Source organism: Aphelocoma coerulescens, chromosome 9, assembly GCF_041296385.1.
Source record: "Aphelocoma coerulescens isolate FSJ_1873_10779 chromosome 9, UR_Acoe_1.0, whole genome shotgun sequence".
NCBI lineage: Eukaryota > Metazoa > Chordata > Aves > Passeriformes > Corvidae > Aphelocoma > Aphelocoma coerulescens.
This window is the reverse complement of record NC_091023.1, coordinates 17,361,630-17,375,809: the sequence shown is the minus strand read 5'-3', so window position 1 is coordinate 17,375,809 and position 14,180 is coordinate 17,361,630. Positions and strand designations below refer to the sequence as shown.

Genomic DNA, 14,180 nt, shown 5'->3' with positions numbered 1-14,180 from the left:
CCTATTGCCCCAGCTCTGGGAGAGGAATAGGATGCACAGAAATGCCTGTGCAAAGAGTAGCTTCCCCCTCTGGGCTGTCTCCACAAAGGTCCTGGAAAGCCTTCCCAAATGCTGCAGGGCAATGTAGGAAGATGTGCGGTTGCATGGGATTGTGACGTGCTCTGGCTGCAGGCCTGGCATTGCTGAATTGGGATAGCTTCTCTCCAGATTGACTTCCCCTGGGTTATAAACAATTAGCATGCATTGCTTCAAAATGCCCCCCTGTTCCCATCTCACTGATTTTCTCCACTTAGAGTTTCTCTACTCCAATGGAGAGAGAAGGGTGCTCCCAAGCTCTCCTCTCACCACCCAAATTGCTCCACATGTCCCAGTCCTGGTTTGTCTTTTGTCACACCTACTGCAAGTCCTCTTCCGCTCCCACTTTTTTCTTACACATCCTTTTTTCCAGGGCTGCACTTCTTCCTCCTGCTGAGCAGATCCAGAGGGGAGTACACCTGGCTGGGAGGCTCTGGGTGGCCGTGTGGGCTTGCTGGGGGCTCGCAGGCAGACCAAAAGGTCCTGCTGCCAACTCCAGGCAAGGGTGCTAGGGAGAGGAACTGGACTGCCAGAAGGGACATCTTAGGGGAATTGGCTCCTTCTGGAAATAGAAACCCCCTTTTGTACCAGAAATGATCAGTACAAGGAATACTTGGAGGTCATGTGGAAACTAAATCTGCACATAAAAAATTCCCTGTGGGAGCCACCCGTATGCTTCCTTATCCGTGAACCCCAGGAAATGGCACAGGGATGTGCTGGGTTATCACCCATCATCTGCCAGAGTGACAATGGGTACGCCTGGCTCCAGGGGCCCATGCCAGTTCCTGCAGCATCCCACCCCAAGAAAGGATGCTCCCCAGAGAAGAAAGCCCATACTCAGCCAGGCACTGCTGACTTTCATCCCTGCAGGCCAGTGTGTCCCGAGCTGCTCATTTCAAGGCACAGGATGTGCACTTGTCTGCGGCTACTTGAATTAAGTGCCATTTGGCACAGCAAGCCCTGCACCCACTTCATACTCATCATCCTTGAGGACTCTCATTTTGGCACAGACACTACTACACAGTCCCAATGCATCTGCTGTCCTGCATTAATCAGGGCCTGGGGAGTTGTGCAGCTGGGAGGAGACAGGACAGGCCCTGCGTGCCTGGCCCTGCTGGGTTGCCGTCCATCAGATGTAGCACCTGCTGGCATAGGAGCAGCATGATGGGGTAAGGTGGGCACCAAAAGGGGAAAAGGATTTGCCAGTGGGACATGGGGCTGTTCAAGAGGTTTTGAGAAGCACCGAGACCTGGGATTAGGAAATTTGCTTTTTTAGTGGTTTCTTTTTTGCTGTCACCTTTGCCGTGCCATACCCCCATCGGCCGCTGCTCAGACCACATAATGGGTGGTGTCAGGCTGGGGCTGGGGAGCTCGAGGACACATTTGATTGCTTTTCTAGCTTGCTTCCCCCTTCCCTGAGGACCCACTGGGTGTTTGCTGGAGATCCCTGACAGGTTTTTGGCAGCGGACGCCTGCACGAGCCGCAGGTAAAAAACTTTTTGTCTTCCGACTGGACTTGGCTGTTGCTTATACCCGGCGAGTATTAAATTCGTCCCGGAATCTCCTGGGAGCGACGAAGGAGGCAGGGCAGGATGTCCCGCTCAGCTGCACCCACGGAGGCGAGCTGGGGGAGCCGGGTATCCCCGCGGGCTCCCACTCGGGACAGACAGCCTTTTGTCACCATCTAGTGGAAACACGCAGCTGCGACCGGCCACAGGCTGAACAGGGCGTTTAGGGACACTCACTCACCTCATCCGTGGTTCCTGTGGGGGCCTCCCTCGGGCTGGCCATCCAATTTTCCTGGCCTTTGGGGGGCCGCGTTTGCCTCGCAGCCCAGTTCCCCCACCCAGCCCTGGGCAGCAGCAGCCGGGTAAGGTGTTCCCAGCGCTGCGAGGCTCGGGAAAGCACAGGGGTGAGTGTCTGCTATGCCAGAAACTGGGAATCCATGGCAAATCCCTCCTGGGGTCTCCATTGAACCAGCTAAATTCCCTTTAACTGTCGAATTAGATCAACACTCCCAAGCCACAGACACGCTACAAGAGACAGCCATAAAAGGAGCTAAAGTATATTTACTGCATAAATAGACCTGTTAAACCTGCTCTTTTGGCCAAATTACCCTTCTCACTGATGATTCTCTGTGAGAGTTGCCTCGGCCTTGAAATTCCTGGTGCTGCCTGCAGAGGAGCTGAGCTGTGCTGTGCCTCTGGGACAGCCCTGCAATGTGGTGTGTCCCAGAAAAGTCTGGCCTTGCTCCACTCTGGCATCCTCCTGCCCACTGGTAAGGCTGACTGGAAATCATGGCCACACATGGGATGCAAGGAACAGCCCAACCTAAATACTGGCATCTGCCAACGCCCTGGCTACTTTCCTCCCTGCAGCATCCTGGGCCTTTTTGGCCACAACAGCAGCTGGCAGGGTTGGGCCATATCCAAACCTGTTCAATGGTGCATGGATAACACAGTGCATGGATTGACATGGAGCACGGATTGACACGGAGCATGGATTAACACAGTGCATGGATTAACACAGTGCATGGATTGACATGGAGCACGGATTGACACGGAGCATGGATTAACACAGTGCATGGATTAACACAGTGCATGAGTGCCCCGTGGGCAGCGTTGGTTCTCACTCCTCTGCACGGGGTGCTGTGCTCCTTCCCCCAAATGCTGGGCTCTGCTGCAGTCTTAGAGATGCCAGAGGCGAGGACAACCTTCCAACACACTGCTGAGAAAAGAGACAGAACACAGGCCATACTGAGAAGTCTCCTGCCAGGGTTGGGAACCAAGACTGGCCAGCTGCCAGACCAGCCCTTTGCAGATCCCACTGCTGGCACTGTGTTATTGGACACATGCAGTGTCCCACCTGCCAAAACTGCCCCTGGCTGAAGCAACAGTTGTCCCTTTCTCATGGCAAATCAGCCTTCCACAGCACAGAGAGGAACCAAGGCCAGCCCCAGCACAGGCAGCAGAGCTGTTCAGGCAATCATAGCAGATGATTTTGTTGCACCACATGCATGGTAAGGAGAATTCAATCAGCTCTTGCTTCAGACACTTAAAAATCCCTTTCAGGTCTCTCTGTCCTCTATTCCATCACTCTGCACCCCCTTGGGCCACACTTGGTCTGTGTCACTGTCCCCCATGCACCTGGGGACAGCTTCTGCAGCACACAGTGGGACATGAGCCAGACGTTGCTATTTCACAGGAGTCCAGCTGCCCTACACAAGGGGTTTTCCCAGCTGGGAGCCCCATCTGCCTGCATGTACGTGACCAGGACATGGGCAGTACCCCACTATGTTGCAGCTCCTTCCCTCCCCATATTGGCTGATGGTGGCAGGCTCTCCACAGGCTTAGCTTACTCCTGGAGAAGCTGATTGATCCCATCACCTCTCACTGAGCAGGTGCTCTTAGCTATGGCTCAGCTTGCCTGGAAACTGCCTCTCCTTACCCAGCAGAGGAGAAAGAGGCACTAGGACAGCCTAGGAGCCAGGTATATTGCCTCACCCACAGTGTGTCCCTTGCTTCAGGTGGCACTGAACAATCCTGGGGTGTCCCCTCAAGGGCATCAGGGCCCTGCAGGATGGCTTTCATTGGGAGTCTGCATTTTTTCTTTAGAGCTCACTAGGATCTTGTGTTCCCCAAGTCAGGTGCTTATGTCAAGTAGGCCTTGGAAGGGCAAATTGCTAGAGTCACACATGTCGGAGTCAGGAGTCCCCAGGAGCTGGCTGGCTGCCCAGTTTGAAGTGGTAGGGGATGTAGGGCAGTGGGAAAACCCCAGCAATGAAGGCCACTCTGTGCCAGGTAGGGGCAAGGCAGCACTCAGCCCTGCCAGCAGAGTGGCAAGTGAAACAGGGGTGCTGCATTCTGCCCTGGGGTTATTCCTACCCTGACTTTATGGCTACTGCAGAAAAATTCCACAGGGAGAAAGGTGATGTCTTCTTGCAGTGACTGAATTCAAAAGCATCCACCAGGCAAGCACGGGCTTATTTTTTTCTTCCGCTTTGGGCCTTTTCTCCCAGCCTGAAGCAGAAGAGGGTGGCAACTACAGAGTGCTTCTCTGCCAACTGCAACCTCAGCAGCAGCAGGCTGACCGGCTCCTACGGATGCTTCCTCAAACTGTCCACGGGTGCTTAGTGCCTCCCGAGGGTCGCGGAGGGGATGCCGGGTGAGGTGAAGAAAGCACTGGGGCAGAGACAGCGCTGGGGCAAATCCAAAAGTAAGGCAAACGCGTGCTCGGGCAGAGTTCCGCGCCGAGGTGCCGCAGGTCCGTCCGGGGCAGCCGGGATTGCGGGGGAATGGCAGGGCCGCTCCCGGCCGCGGGACCCCCGGGACCCCCGGGACCCCGCCCGGCCCCACCACGTGGCCGCCGGCCGCCACGTGCTCTTCCTAGGCCCGGCCACGCCGCCCAATCAGCGCGCAGGCGCCGAGCTGCTTCCCTCTCATTGGCTGACGCCGAGTGCTCCCGGGCGGGCGCTGAGTCCCCCCGCGCTCGCCCCCCGCCGCACGGCCCCGGGGCTGTAACGCGCCCTCCGGTTGGCTGACGGCAGAGCGCCGGCGATTGGCGCGGCGGCTCGAGGGGCGGGGGCTGCGATTGGCCGGGCGGCGCGGCGCGAGCGGCGATTGGCCGGGGCGGGGGCGGTGGGGGCGGGGTCTGGCGCGGGGCTAGGAAAGGGGGCGGAAGGGGCGCGCGCTCGCTCTTTCGTGTCAGTGCCCGGCCCGGCCGCCCGCGCGTCCCCGCCGCTCCCGCCGCCCGCCCGCGGCCCGATCCCCCCCGCGCCGCCGCCGCGCCGGACGCGCCCGCCCCGCTCCCGACACAGCCCGGCCGCCGCCCCTGCTCCGCCAGGCACCGCCGCCATCATGGTGAAGATCACCAAGGTAAGCGTCCCGGAGCGCAGCCGGCGGGCGGGCGGCGGGCGGACGCCGCCATGCCGAGGCGGGAGGGTGCGGATGGCGGCGTATGGGGGAGGGAGCCGGGCCGCCTTCTCGCCGCTGTGCGCTCGGGCCGCGCGGTGGCTCCAGGCCTGGTCTCCCTCGCCGTGAAGATGGCGGCGAGGGGAGGGGCCGCGGGCCCGGCCGCAGCGGTTTCAAGCGCCCCCGTCCCGCTCTGCTCCGTGCGCCGGCCGCGGACGGGGGGCGCGGGGCGGGAGGGGAGAGGGGTGCGGGGTGCGGGTCCGTGTGTGTGAGGGACGCGGGTGGGCCCCGCGTCCGAGCGCGCGCGGGATGGGGGGCGGGGCTACGTCACAGTGCGGCCACGTGGGGCGCGGGGACAGCAAGCACATGGGAGCGCGCTCCCCCGCGCCCCTGGAAAGGCCCCGCACACCGGCGGGCAAGGCCCCGCAGCCCCCGGACGGGCTCTTGAACGCCGCGGCGGCGGGGGGGGCGGCCACGTGGTGGGGACAATTGTCTGCCGGAGCGAGCGCTCGCAGAACCCGGGTGTGCACGGGAGCTAAACGTGCTGTTCGCCCTCTCTTTCAGACCCCGAAGAATCAGGTCAAACAGAAAAAAATGGCTCCTCCCCCGAAAAAGTTTGAGGAAAGCGAGGAAGAGGAGTCCTCTGACCTAGAGGAAAGCAGCGGAGAAGAGGTGATTGATCTAGAGATAAAGTCAGAAGGATGCACGTGTTACAGAAGTGCCAAGAGGGTTGTGGGTTACACTGTTACAGGACATTAATAAACAGTCGGTGTTCCTCACTAAACTGGCTAAAGAATAAACTGCATTTTATAAGGCCAAAGCAGCGTGGGGAAAACTAGCTCAGCTGCTAAGTTTGTACTTCCAGGCTTTTGGAAGTACTGCTGGGGTCTTAAAGCTGTTGGAAAGCTAATAAGCAAGTGGGTACTTAATTACCCTAGTAACGAGCAATATGAGGTTTGTCACATGCAGATAATGTGCAAGTGTAAAAATTTCGAAACTCTGAATGCTATTAAAAGATCACTGGTCTTGCTTCAGGACCAGGGAATTTGGAGGTGTTTTAGTGTTCCATAAGTAGGCTCTTAAAAGCATGAACAAGCTGGGTTTGAACTTTATTGATTCATCAGGATGGGCAGTTAAGGTACCTTAACAGAAACTGTCCAAAGGATATGCTTTAGACTGCAGTTGCTGTATGTTTGTCTGATAGTGAAGTAATGGTAGCTTAAAAAGGCCGGCATGAGTTTCACACTAATGTGTCTTTCAGATGATCCCCCAGAAGAAACCACAGAAAGTTGCTGTTACTCCAGCCAAGAAGGCTGCAACTCCTGCAAAAAAAGTTGCTACTCCTGTGAAAAAGGCAATTACACCTGCAAAGAAGGTTGTGGCTACCCCACAGCCCAAAAAGGCTGTTGCTCCAACTCCTAAAAAGGCTGCAGTCCTAACCAAAGGAGCAAAAAATGGAAAGAATGCTAAGAAGGAGGAGAGTGAAGATGAAGATGATGACGAAGATGATGATGAGGAGGAGGAAGAGGAGGAGGAGGAGGATGAAGAAGATGATTCTGGTAAGTTACTTTTGAAATATACGTTGACTAAAGCTGGTTCAATCAAGTCATTGTATGATTTAATACTTGGGGAGGGGGGGGTTTCATTGATTAAAAAGGCGTTAGGAAGGAGAGGTGGGCAATGGGTGGAGTTTGGAGGAGAACTTGGGCTGCAGCTGCCTCACACACAGCCTGTAAAGCATCTCCTAGTTTCTTGATTGCTCTTTCTTGAACTTTCGGGCAAAATTTTGAGAAGCTCTTAAGTACTTTTTTTACTTATACCACTCGTCCTTTGAACCTTACTAGTAAAGACTTGTTGTACTGTTGGTGCAGATGAGGAAGAGGAACCACCAATGCCTGTGAAGCCTGCAGCCAAAAAGCCTGCAGCAGTACCAGCCAAAAAGCCTGCAGTTGTGCCAGCAAAGCAGGAATCTGAGGAGGAGGATGAGGATGAAGAGGACGATGAGGAGGATGATGAAGAGGATGGTATAAGATGCTTAATTATTAAACACTTCAAAGGAATCTGGGGGAGGGGGGTAACTTAGTGGATAGTGGGAGTGATGCAGTGTGTGCCCAGCTGGTTTTAGCTGGTTGCTATTGTCCATGTTGCTGAATGGATGCTAATTTCCCTACTGTTAGTAAAAGTTCTTACTCTTGGTGAACAGGTATTAAGGTTTTTTTTAATGTAGTAAAACTCGAGGGAGAGAGACAGCTTTTGTAAAAATTAACTGTATCGAACTTTTCCTGAGAGCATACAAACTTAAAGGGGGCGTGAGAAACATTTTGCTTAACAGCATTTTGTTTTCTTAGTTTCAAAAGGAGCTTAATGTGGAATTGTCTGAATACTGTTTCAGAGTCTGAAGATGAGGCCATGGACACAGCCCCTGTTCCAGTGAAGAAAACCACTCCAGCCAAGGCTGCACCAGTGAAAGCCAAGGCAGCAGAATCTGAAGATGAGGAAGACGATGAAGAGGATGACGATGAAGAGGATGATGAAGAGGAGGAGGATGAAGAGGATGCCGAGGAGGAAAGTGAGGATGAAAGTGAGTTTAAATGTTTTTGAGACCATAATTCTTTAATAACAGGAAAGATGGCTGAGCAAAAATGTTGTCCTGTAATGGTCTTTTGGGCTGAGGAGCAGTTGCTGAGTGACAAGAGAAGGTCTTGTGTATGACTGGTGTAAAGATAATTGCTCCTGTTTTGATTCAGTGTAGGAAAAGTTCTGTATTTTTCAGTGTTGTTTTGTTTTCTGTCACAGAACCTGTCAAGGAAGCACCTGGAAAGAGAAAGAAAGAAATGGCCAATAAAAGTGCACCAGAGGCCAAGAAAAAGAAAACAGATGGTAAGTGGTGTGGAATCACCAAAAGATGCTTGTTTGATGGACTGTGATTGGGCTCTGTTGCGTGAGGAGTGTTAACTGTGAAGGTCCGTGATGTCAGGGGTGGGGTTTCCCAGCACAAATGATGATTATAAGGGACTTAATACTGAAATATGATGTCACTTTTGAGCAAAACCTGATGTGCTAAAGCTGTCTGGAGTCTGGCTCCCAGTTTAAAAAGCAGCCTTAAAAAACCTTTGTTTTCTTATCTTTTCATTTAAAGGGCCCACATCAGCTTTCTCCATATTTGTTGGAAATTTGGTCTGCACCAAGGAGTATGACGAGCTGAAGACTGGCCTCAGAGAATTCTTTGGGAAGAAGAATATTGAAGTTCTAGATGTCAGAATCGGTGCTTCCAAGTGAGTTCATCAGTAGAATTTTACTGCTTATTTCTTTTAATTTGCAGTAATTTGTTTGGAGGGGTGCAAGTGTGCTGGTTCCCCCAAGATGCTGCAGTGGTTGCTTGGTAGTAATGGAAGAGCCACGGTACTGATGAGGGTTTAACTTTGCCTGGAACTTGACCAGTGGGTCTCTGCTGTTGGGTTTCTGTTCATGGTTTCTGCTGCCAGAGATGGATCAGCTGAGATCTCAAGGATGCTGTTCTTTCAGGCGGTTTGGCTATGTGGACTTCTCATCTGCTGAGGATCTGGAAAAAGCTCTCCAAATGAATGGAAAGAAGTTAATGGGTTCGGAAATCAAACTGGAAAAAGCAAAGAGCAAGGAAACTATTAAAGAAAACAAAAAAGGTATGGCTTGTAACTCTGAATACCTGTGGACATCAAAGAAAAGTCACAATGGGGGCTTGAAGTGTTACTGATGGCTGCTATTCTGCTCTCTCATGGCAGATCTGCCTGTTTTGGGCTCTGCGTAATAAACAGTTTCTAAAATGCTGACATACAGATACGCAAGTTTAGACTGGAATATCTGCAAATGTGATCCCAAGAAAAAGTGCATATTGGGAGGGCTGAGGAAGAAATGTGTTTCTTTCTGAAACTTTAAGACCTGTTTTTTGAACTTCATGCCCTTAAGGAGAAGTACAGTAGTTTCATTAACTTTTGTTATAGTTGCTTTTGCAGTTTCTGAAAATGTGAATGCATGCTGTTAATTTCTGCTGGATCAACTTGCTGAGTCTCACTGAACTGGCAGTGTAGAATGAGGAGGGATTTTTAGCTGGTAACATGAAAGTAACCTTTCTGTCTTTGCAGAGAGAGATGCCAGAACACTGTTTTTGAAGAACCTGCCCTACCGCTTAACTGAGGATGAAATCAGGGAGGTGTTTGAAAATGCGCTGGAAGTCCGGATAGTGATGAACAAGGATGGCAGCAGCAAAGGGTGTGTAGCTGAGAGGACTGTTGTGTGTTTGCTGTTCCTTTAGCACTTGGCATATTCTGATAAGATTACATGTCCTTTGGCTGCCTTAAGGAACGTGCTGCATTAGCTGTACTACTTTCTGCAGCATTTTTCTTTTATGTCTTTCCCTCCCTCATTCATGAACTTAGTCGCTCCTGGATGGAGGCATAAGCTTACATTCTTTTCTGTGCTGTAGGATGGCCTATGTTGAATTTAAAACAGAAGCTGAGGCAAACAAAGCTCTGGAGGAGAAACAGGGCACAGAGATTGAGGGTCGTGCCGTGGTCATTGACTTCACTGGTGAGAAGAGCCAGCAAGAACATCAGAAAGGTACTTTTTGTACTGATAACATGCATATAGATGACATTCAGGATTCATATCCACTTGTTTCAGAAGTTCCTGGAGGTATGGCAACTGAAAACACTGCAAGAAAACTAAGATACCAGGCCTTTTTGCCTGACTTGTGCACTGCATCCTATGCATTTCATGTCTCTACTGCATGTTTCAGATGGGGGGGGCAACTGGTCTAGGTGACAAAAACAGGGTTGGATTTGGATTTGTGCCTCACCTTGAGGTGAGGAAAGGGGCAACAAGTGTACTTACCCCTAGTCAGGGTTGTATAACTAGAGGAAAAAAGCTCTCTTTCTCCAGACTTGCACTTAACAGCACTAACTTTTCCCAATAGGAGGAGAGTCGAAGACCCTAATTGTCAACAACCTCTCGTATGCTGCTACAGAAGAGACTCTCCAAGAAGTGTTTAAGAAAGCTTCTTCCATCAAGGTGCCACAGAACAACCAGGGCAGGCCTAAAGGGTATGTGGTGCCTTTCTTCTGACCCCCAGGCTGGCATTGCAAATAACTTGCCTCCAGGTATCCCTTGTTACTCCCAGGCTCACTGGAATCTTCCTCTCCATGTAGGTATGCATTTGTAGATTTTGCCACAGCTGAGGATGCCAGAGAGGCATTGAATTCCTGTAACAACACAGAGATTGAAGGCAGAACAATCAGACTGGAATTCAGTTCACCATCATGGCAGAAAGGGAACACGAACGCACGAGGTGGAGGAGGAGGAGGATTCAATCGTAAGTGTTTCATGTTTGATCTCCAGCTGTGGCAGGAGGGCACTATCCAGGCAAATCTGGGGCTGCTTTTTAAAAAAATAAAACATGCCAGTGGAGGGAAATACTTGCATTGTAAGCAAGTGTGCTGGATATGATGACTGATTATCTGAAATGCTGATGAAACTGTTGTCAAATTCCTCTAGATAGTCAAGTGCTGATCCAGCAGTGTCTGTACAGTTAGTTATTATCACTGGTGATAAGGTGCAAGCATCTATTTTAAAAAAGGGAGCTCAGCAAACTTAATTTGGCAGTATCAGGTTGGCTGATGGAAGTCCTTTGATGTCAGGCTCTAACTGCAGTCCTGAAAAAGTTTTCATGGACTTCAGGTGCCTGAACTGTTCCTTGAAAACAACCCCTTTATCCCTGAGAGCTGTTCTGGGAGCCAGTAGTGGAAACTGGATGTGATGTTATGAAGCTGAAGGTTGCCTTGCTCAGGCTGATTGACTTCTGAATGTACTCCCTTTTCACAGAGCAAAGCAAAACATTGTTTGTCAGAGGCCTTTCTGAGGACACCACGGAGGAGACGTTAAGAGAATCGTTTGAAGGCTCAATAAGCGCGAGAATAGTCACAGACAGAGACACTGGGTCATCTAAAGGGTAGGCTAAACACCTGGGATAGGTTCAGGTGCTATAGAGCACCTCATTTTAGCTGATCTCTGCAATGCAGGGTGTTTCTCATGCTCGTGTGGGTGGTTCTGTGAAACTGGTAAATGGGCTGGGAGCAGAGAACACAGCCTTGGGTCCACTGGTGGAGGGCAGCATGTGCTCACTTCTCACCTCTTCTCAATGAGCTCCTTCCTGCCAACAAATCCGTGGCAGCCAATGGATTCGCACGAGAAGAAAATTAATTGTTCAGTACTGGCAAACTCACAGTGGGGCTCCATCGATTGTGATTAGCCACTGCTGTCCTACAAGTCACATGTCCTGTGGGATGTAGAAGTGCTCGCATTTGATTCCGAAAGGATTTCTGTCAGGAACCTGAAGGTGGTGCTGCAGTTCATGGAATGTGACTGTCGCTCTTGTAACCTGTTCCCTAGGTTTGGGTTTGTGGACTTCAGCTCTGCAGAAGATGCCAAAGCAGCTAAAGAAGCCATGGAAGATGGAGAAATAGATGGAAACAAAGTGATCCTCGATTTTGCCAAGCCAAAGGGTGACTTTCAGCGTGGAGGTGGATTTGGTGGTCGTGGTGGCAGAGGAGGTGGCCGAGGAGGAAGAGGTGGATTTGGTGGCAGAGGTGGTGGCAGAGGTGGATTTGGAGGTAAGAGGAAGCAAATGCTACTGTTCGGAGGGGGTGTGCTCAGAAATGAGCCCAAAACCATTCTTTGGGTTATGGTGTGGGGCTACCATAGAGCATTAGATGTTAATTTATTTTCTGTCCTGTGCCAGGTTGGGTTTGGAAGGGTAGTGGTGTATATATATATACCACTGCAATATATTTGTATGTGTGTGTATATATATATTTATGGTATAAATCATAGATACTATACTGGTAACTCTGTTTTTTGCAATAATTTTCTTTCTAGGTAGAGGAGGTGGCTTCCGAGGAGGCAGAGGAGGAGGTGGAGATCACAAGCCACAAGGGAAGAAAATCAAGTTTGAATAAACTTCCCCTTTCCTTTCCCTTGTCCTGCTCTCCGAGACTATCTGAAAGGACTCCGGGGGTTTTTATTCTCCTTTGATCTTGGCGGAGCCTTCGGAGGACATTCCAAGAAGCGAAGCAGTACTGTGAGCCACTTGGAAGATAAAATTCTCATTTCAAGGAAGAGAGAGCAAGCCATTTTGACTGCTTGCCTGTTCAAATGAACTTTTTAAAACAAAGAGTGATAGATGTGGGAATTTACCCCTTGTCTGTGAGTTGTCTTGAATTTATAATGTTTTACCCATGTACAAATTTTTTTTTTTCCTATAAACTTCTGTAGCATTTTTGCTGTAAAAATGCAGAATGTTTTATCATTTGTGCTTCAGCATCCTGTCTTGGACAGATTAAAGGACCTAAACTGGTTCGTGTTACTTCTGTGCCACTAAATGAAGCCAGGCTGTGAGAAACAGGCTGTCTGTAACCTTCCCTCTCTTGGGTTAAGGTCATTGGTGTCACAGCAGCAGCTTCTGTCCTGCTTTGCTCTAGCCTGTGTCAGCTCCCAGCAGTGTTGTATGTGTGCTGTGTTAGCAGGAAGGAGGGGAGAAGAGTATGATGGACAAGGTAAGCTCTGTAACCACGACCATATTGTATTTTTTTTTTTTAACTGAAGATGCTGTGATGGTGCTTGCTAGCCAATTGCTTTTCTACTTTCTTTTTAAACAAAGTAAATCAGACCTTGTACTAAGGCCTGCAGTTCAGTTGCTCTCTGCTACAGGCATTCTCTCTTGTGCTTCATTCAAATTGCCGACTCTTGTCCCTAAATGTGAAGCAAATACATGAACAAGAGTTTGGGGTAAGTGGCTGCTTGTTTGTAACCAAACTCAAGCCTGCTGCCCTTCCTCATGTGGGGTCAGGCACCAACGTGGGGATGAAGGGACTCAGTCCTGGCCAGTCCTGTGGCAGTGGTCACTGGCTGGTTTTACTAGCCAGGCACAGGGTGCTGTCCTGCAGTGGTAGCTGTTTGAGTACATGGCTTTTCCAGATCTGTGGGTGCAGAAAACATGGGCCCAGAAAGCAGGGCTGTGTAGCTGAGCCTTCCTAGGCGCAGGGACCCACAGTGTCGTCTACCAGTGCCCTGCTGCAGGGTCCAGCCCTGGCTTTTGGCCTTGGGCCTGTGCCAGTGACCTCCAGCTCTGGCTCCGGTCATGGACTGTTCCACCCTCCTGGCACACTGGGCCAGTGCTGGGACCTTCCCTGCCCTGCCAAGCCTTTGCAGCCCCTCATGCTGCTGTGGCTTCCCAACATCGAGTCCTTCGCGAAAGGCAAATTCCCTGTGGCTAAAACTAAACCAGTGGGGGCTGGGGTCGCTTTAGCTGGAGGGTTGTGGGGTTTGTGTGCCGTGTCTCATCGCCCCCGGCTCTGACCCAGGGTTTCCCCAGCCCTTTGCCATCGGCCATTTTGGAGCCGCGGCCCGGCGGCAAATGGTCGGAGGGGTGGGCCCGCCCGCCAGGGGGCAGCACCCGCGCTCGCCGCGCGTCCTTCCCGCCGTTCCTGAGCGGGCTCTGCCTGAGGGGGCTCGGCCGGGGGAGCCCTCGGGCCTGACCTGTTTCACACCAGCGCACGGCCCTAATCCCACTCCCGGACCCTGGGATCCTGGCTGGAACATTTGCTCGCACTCCAGTACCCTGCAGTGGAATCATCCACTCAGCATTTGCATTTTGTCCATGCATATGAAATTTTTGGTGCCGTGGAGAAGCCAGCCCCAGCGGCAGATGGCCCAGCCTGCCACATTACAGTATGTCCTGGTCTCCTTTGCTGGCCTCTCTGCTCCCCAGCACCGGGAGTGATCGGGCCAGGTGCCAGCCCTGGAAACTGAGGCCCAGGTACCCACACACCATGGTGAAACCCAAGGGCTCATCTGTGGCATTCCTCTTCTTCAGCCCAGCCAGGTTCAAACCTGATGGCCAGGGGTTGTGTTACCCCATGCTAGTGCTTTGGCTGTGGAAGTGAGCAAGGTCCTGCTGTGGGGAGAGGGTGACAGGGACAAGAGCTGCCCATCTCCTTCTGCACAAGGAGAGAGTGTTCAACAAAACCAGTGGGTTTCCAACCCTGCTGCGTGGCTTTTGCCGCAGAGGTTGAGAGGGGAAGCTCCTCCCTGCAGGGCACCAGGAGGATCTGAAGTTTAGTTTGAAATGCAGGTGGAGGAGTACATGAAAGAGAGAAAATACCC

The 14,180-nt window shown here is 51.7% G+C and overlaps 1 protein-coding gene and 3 non-coding genes across 4 annotated transcripts; all 4 read left to right on the top strand.

Moving 5' to 3' along the window:
• The first annotated feature begins 4,811 nt into the window (after positions 1–4,811).
• NCL (nucleolin) lies at positions 4,812–12,696 on the top strand. Its single transcript, XM_069024429.1, has 15 exons — positions 4,812–4,949; positions 5,550–5,657; positions 6,247–6,544; positions 6,857–7,009; positions 7,378–7,566; positions 7,782–7,865; positions 8,125–8,260; positions 8,511–8,647; positions 9,107–9,233; positions 9,448–9,581; positions 9,937–10,063; positions 10,169–10,332; positions 10,842–10,968; positions 11,409–11,629; positions 11,895–12,696. The coding sequence occupies exons 1-15, from the start codon at positions 4,932–4,934 to the stop codon at positions 11,972–11,974; spliced, it is 2,103 nt and encodes a 700-aa protein (XP_068880530.1). The 5' UTR covers positions 4,812–4,931; the 3' UTR covers positions 11,975–12,696.
• LOC138115733 (small nucleolar RNA SNORD82) lies at positions 7,977–8,046 on the top strand. The gene has a single exon (XR_011153640.1). It is a non-coding gene; the product is annotated as a small nucleolar RNA SNORD82 (small nucleolar RNA).
• On the top strand, positions 10,458–10,534 carry LOC138115734 (small nucleolar RNA SNORD20). The gene has a single exon (XR_011153641.1). It is a non-coding gene; the product is annotated as a small nucleolar RNA SNORD20 (small nucleolar RNA).
• Positions 11,149–11,287, top strand: LOC138115731 (small nucleolar RNA SNORA75). Its single transcript, XR_011153638.1, has one exon. It is a non-coding gene; the product is annotated as a small nucleolar RNA SNORA75 (small nucleolar RNA).
• Positions 12,697–14,180: the final 1,484 nt, after the last annotated feature.

Coding starts and splice junctions, on each gene's coding strand:
- NCL (XM_069024429.1), top strand. Junction 9,582..9,936: donor CCAGCAAGAACATCAGAAAG/GTACTTTTTGTA, acceptor TTTTCCCAATAG/GAGGAGAGTCGAAGACCCTA. Junction 11,630..11,894: donor TGGCAGAGGTGGATTTGGAG/GTAAGAGGAAGC, acceptor TTTTCTTTCTAG/GTAGAGGAGGTGGCTTCCGA.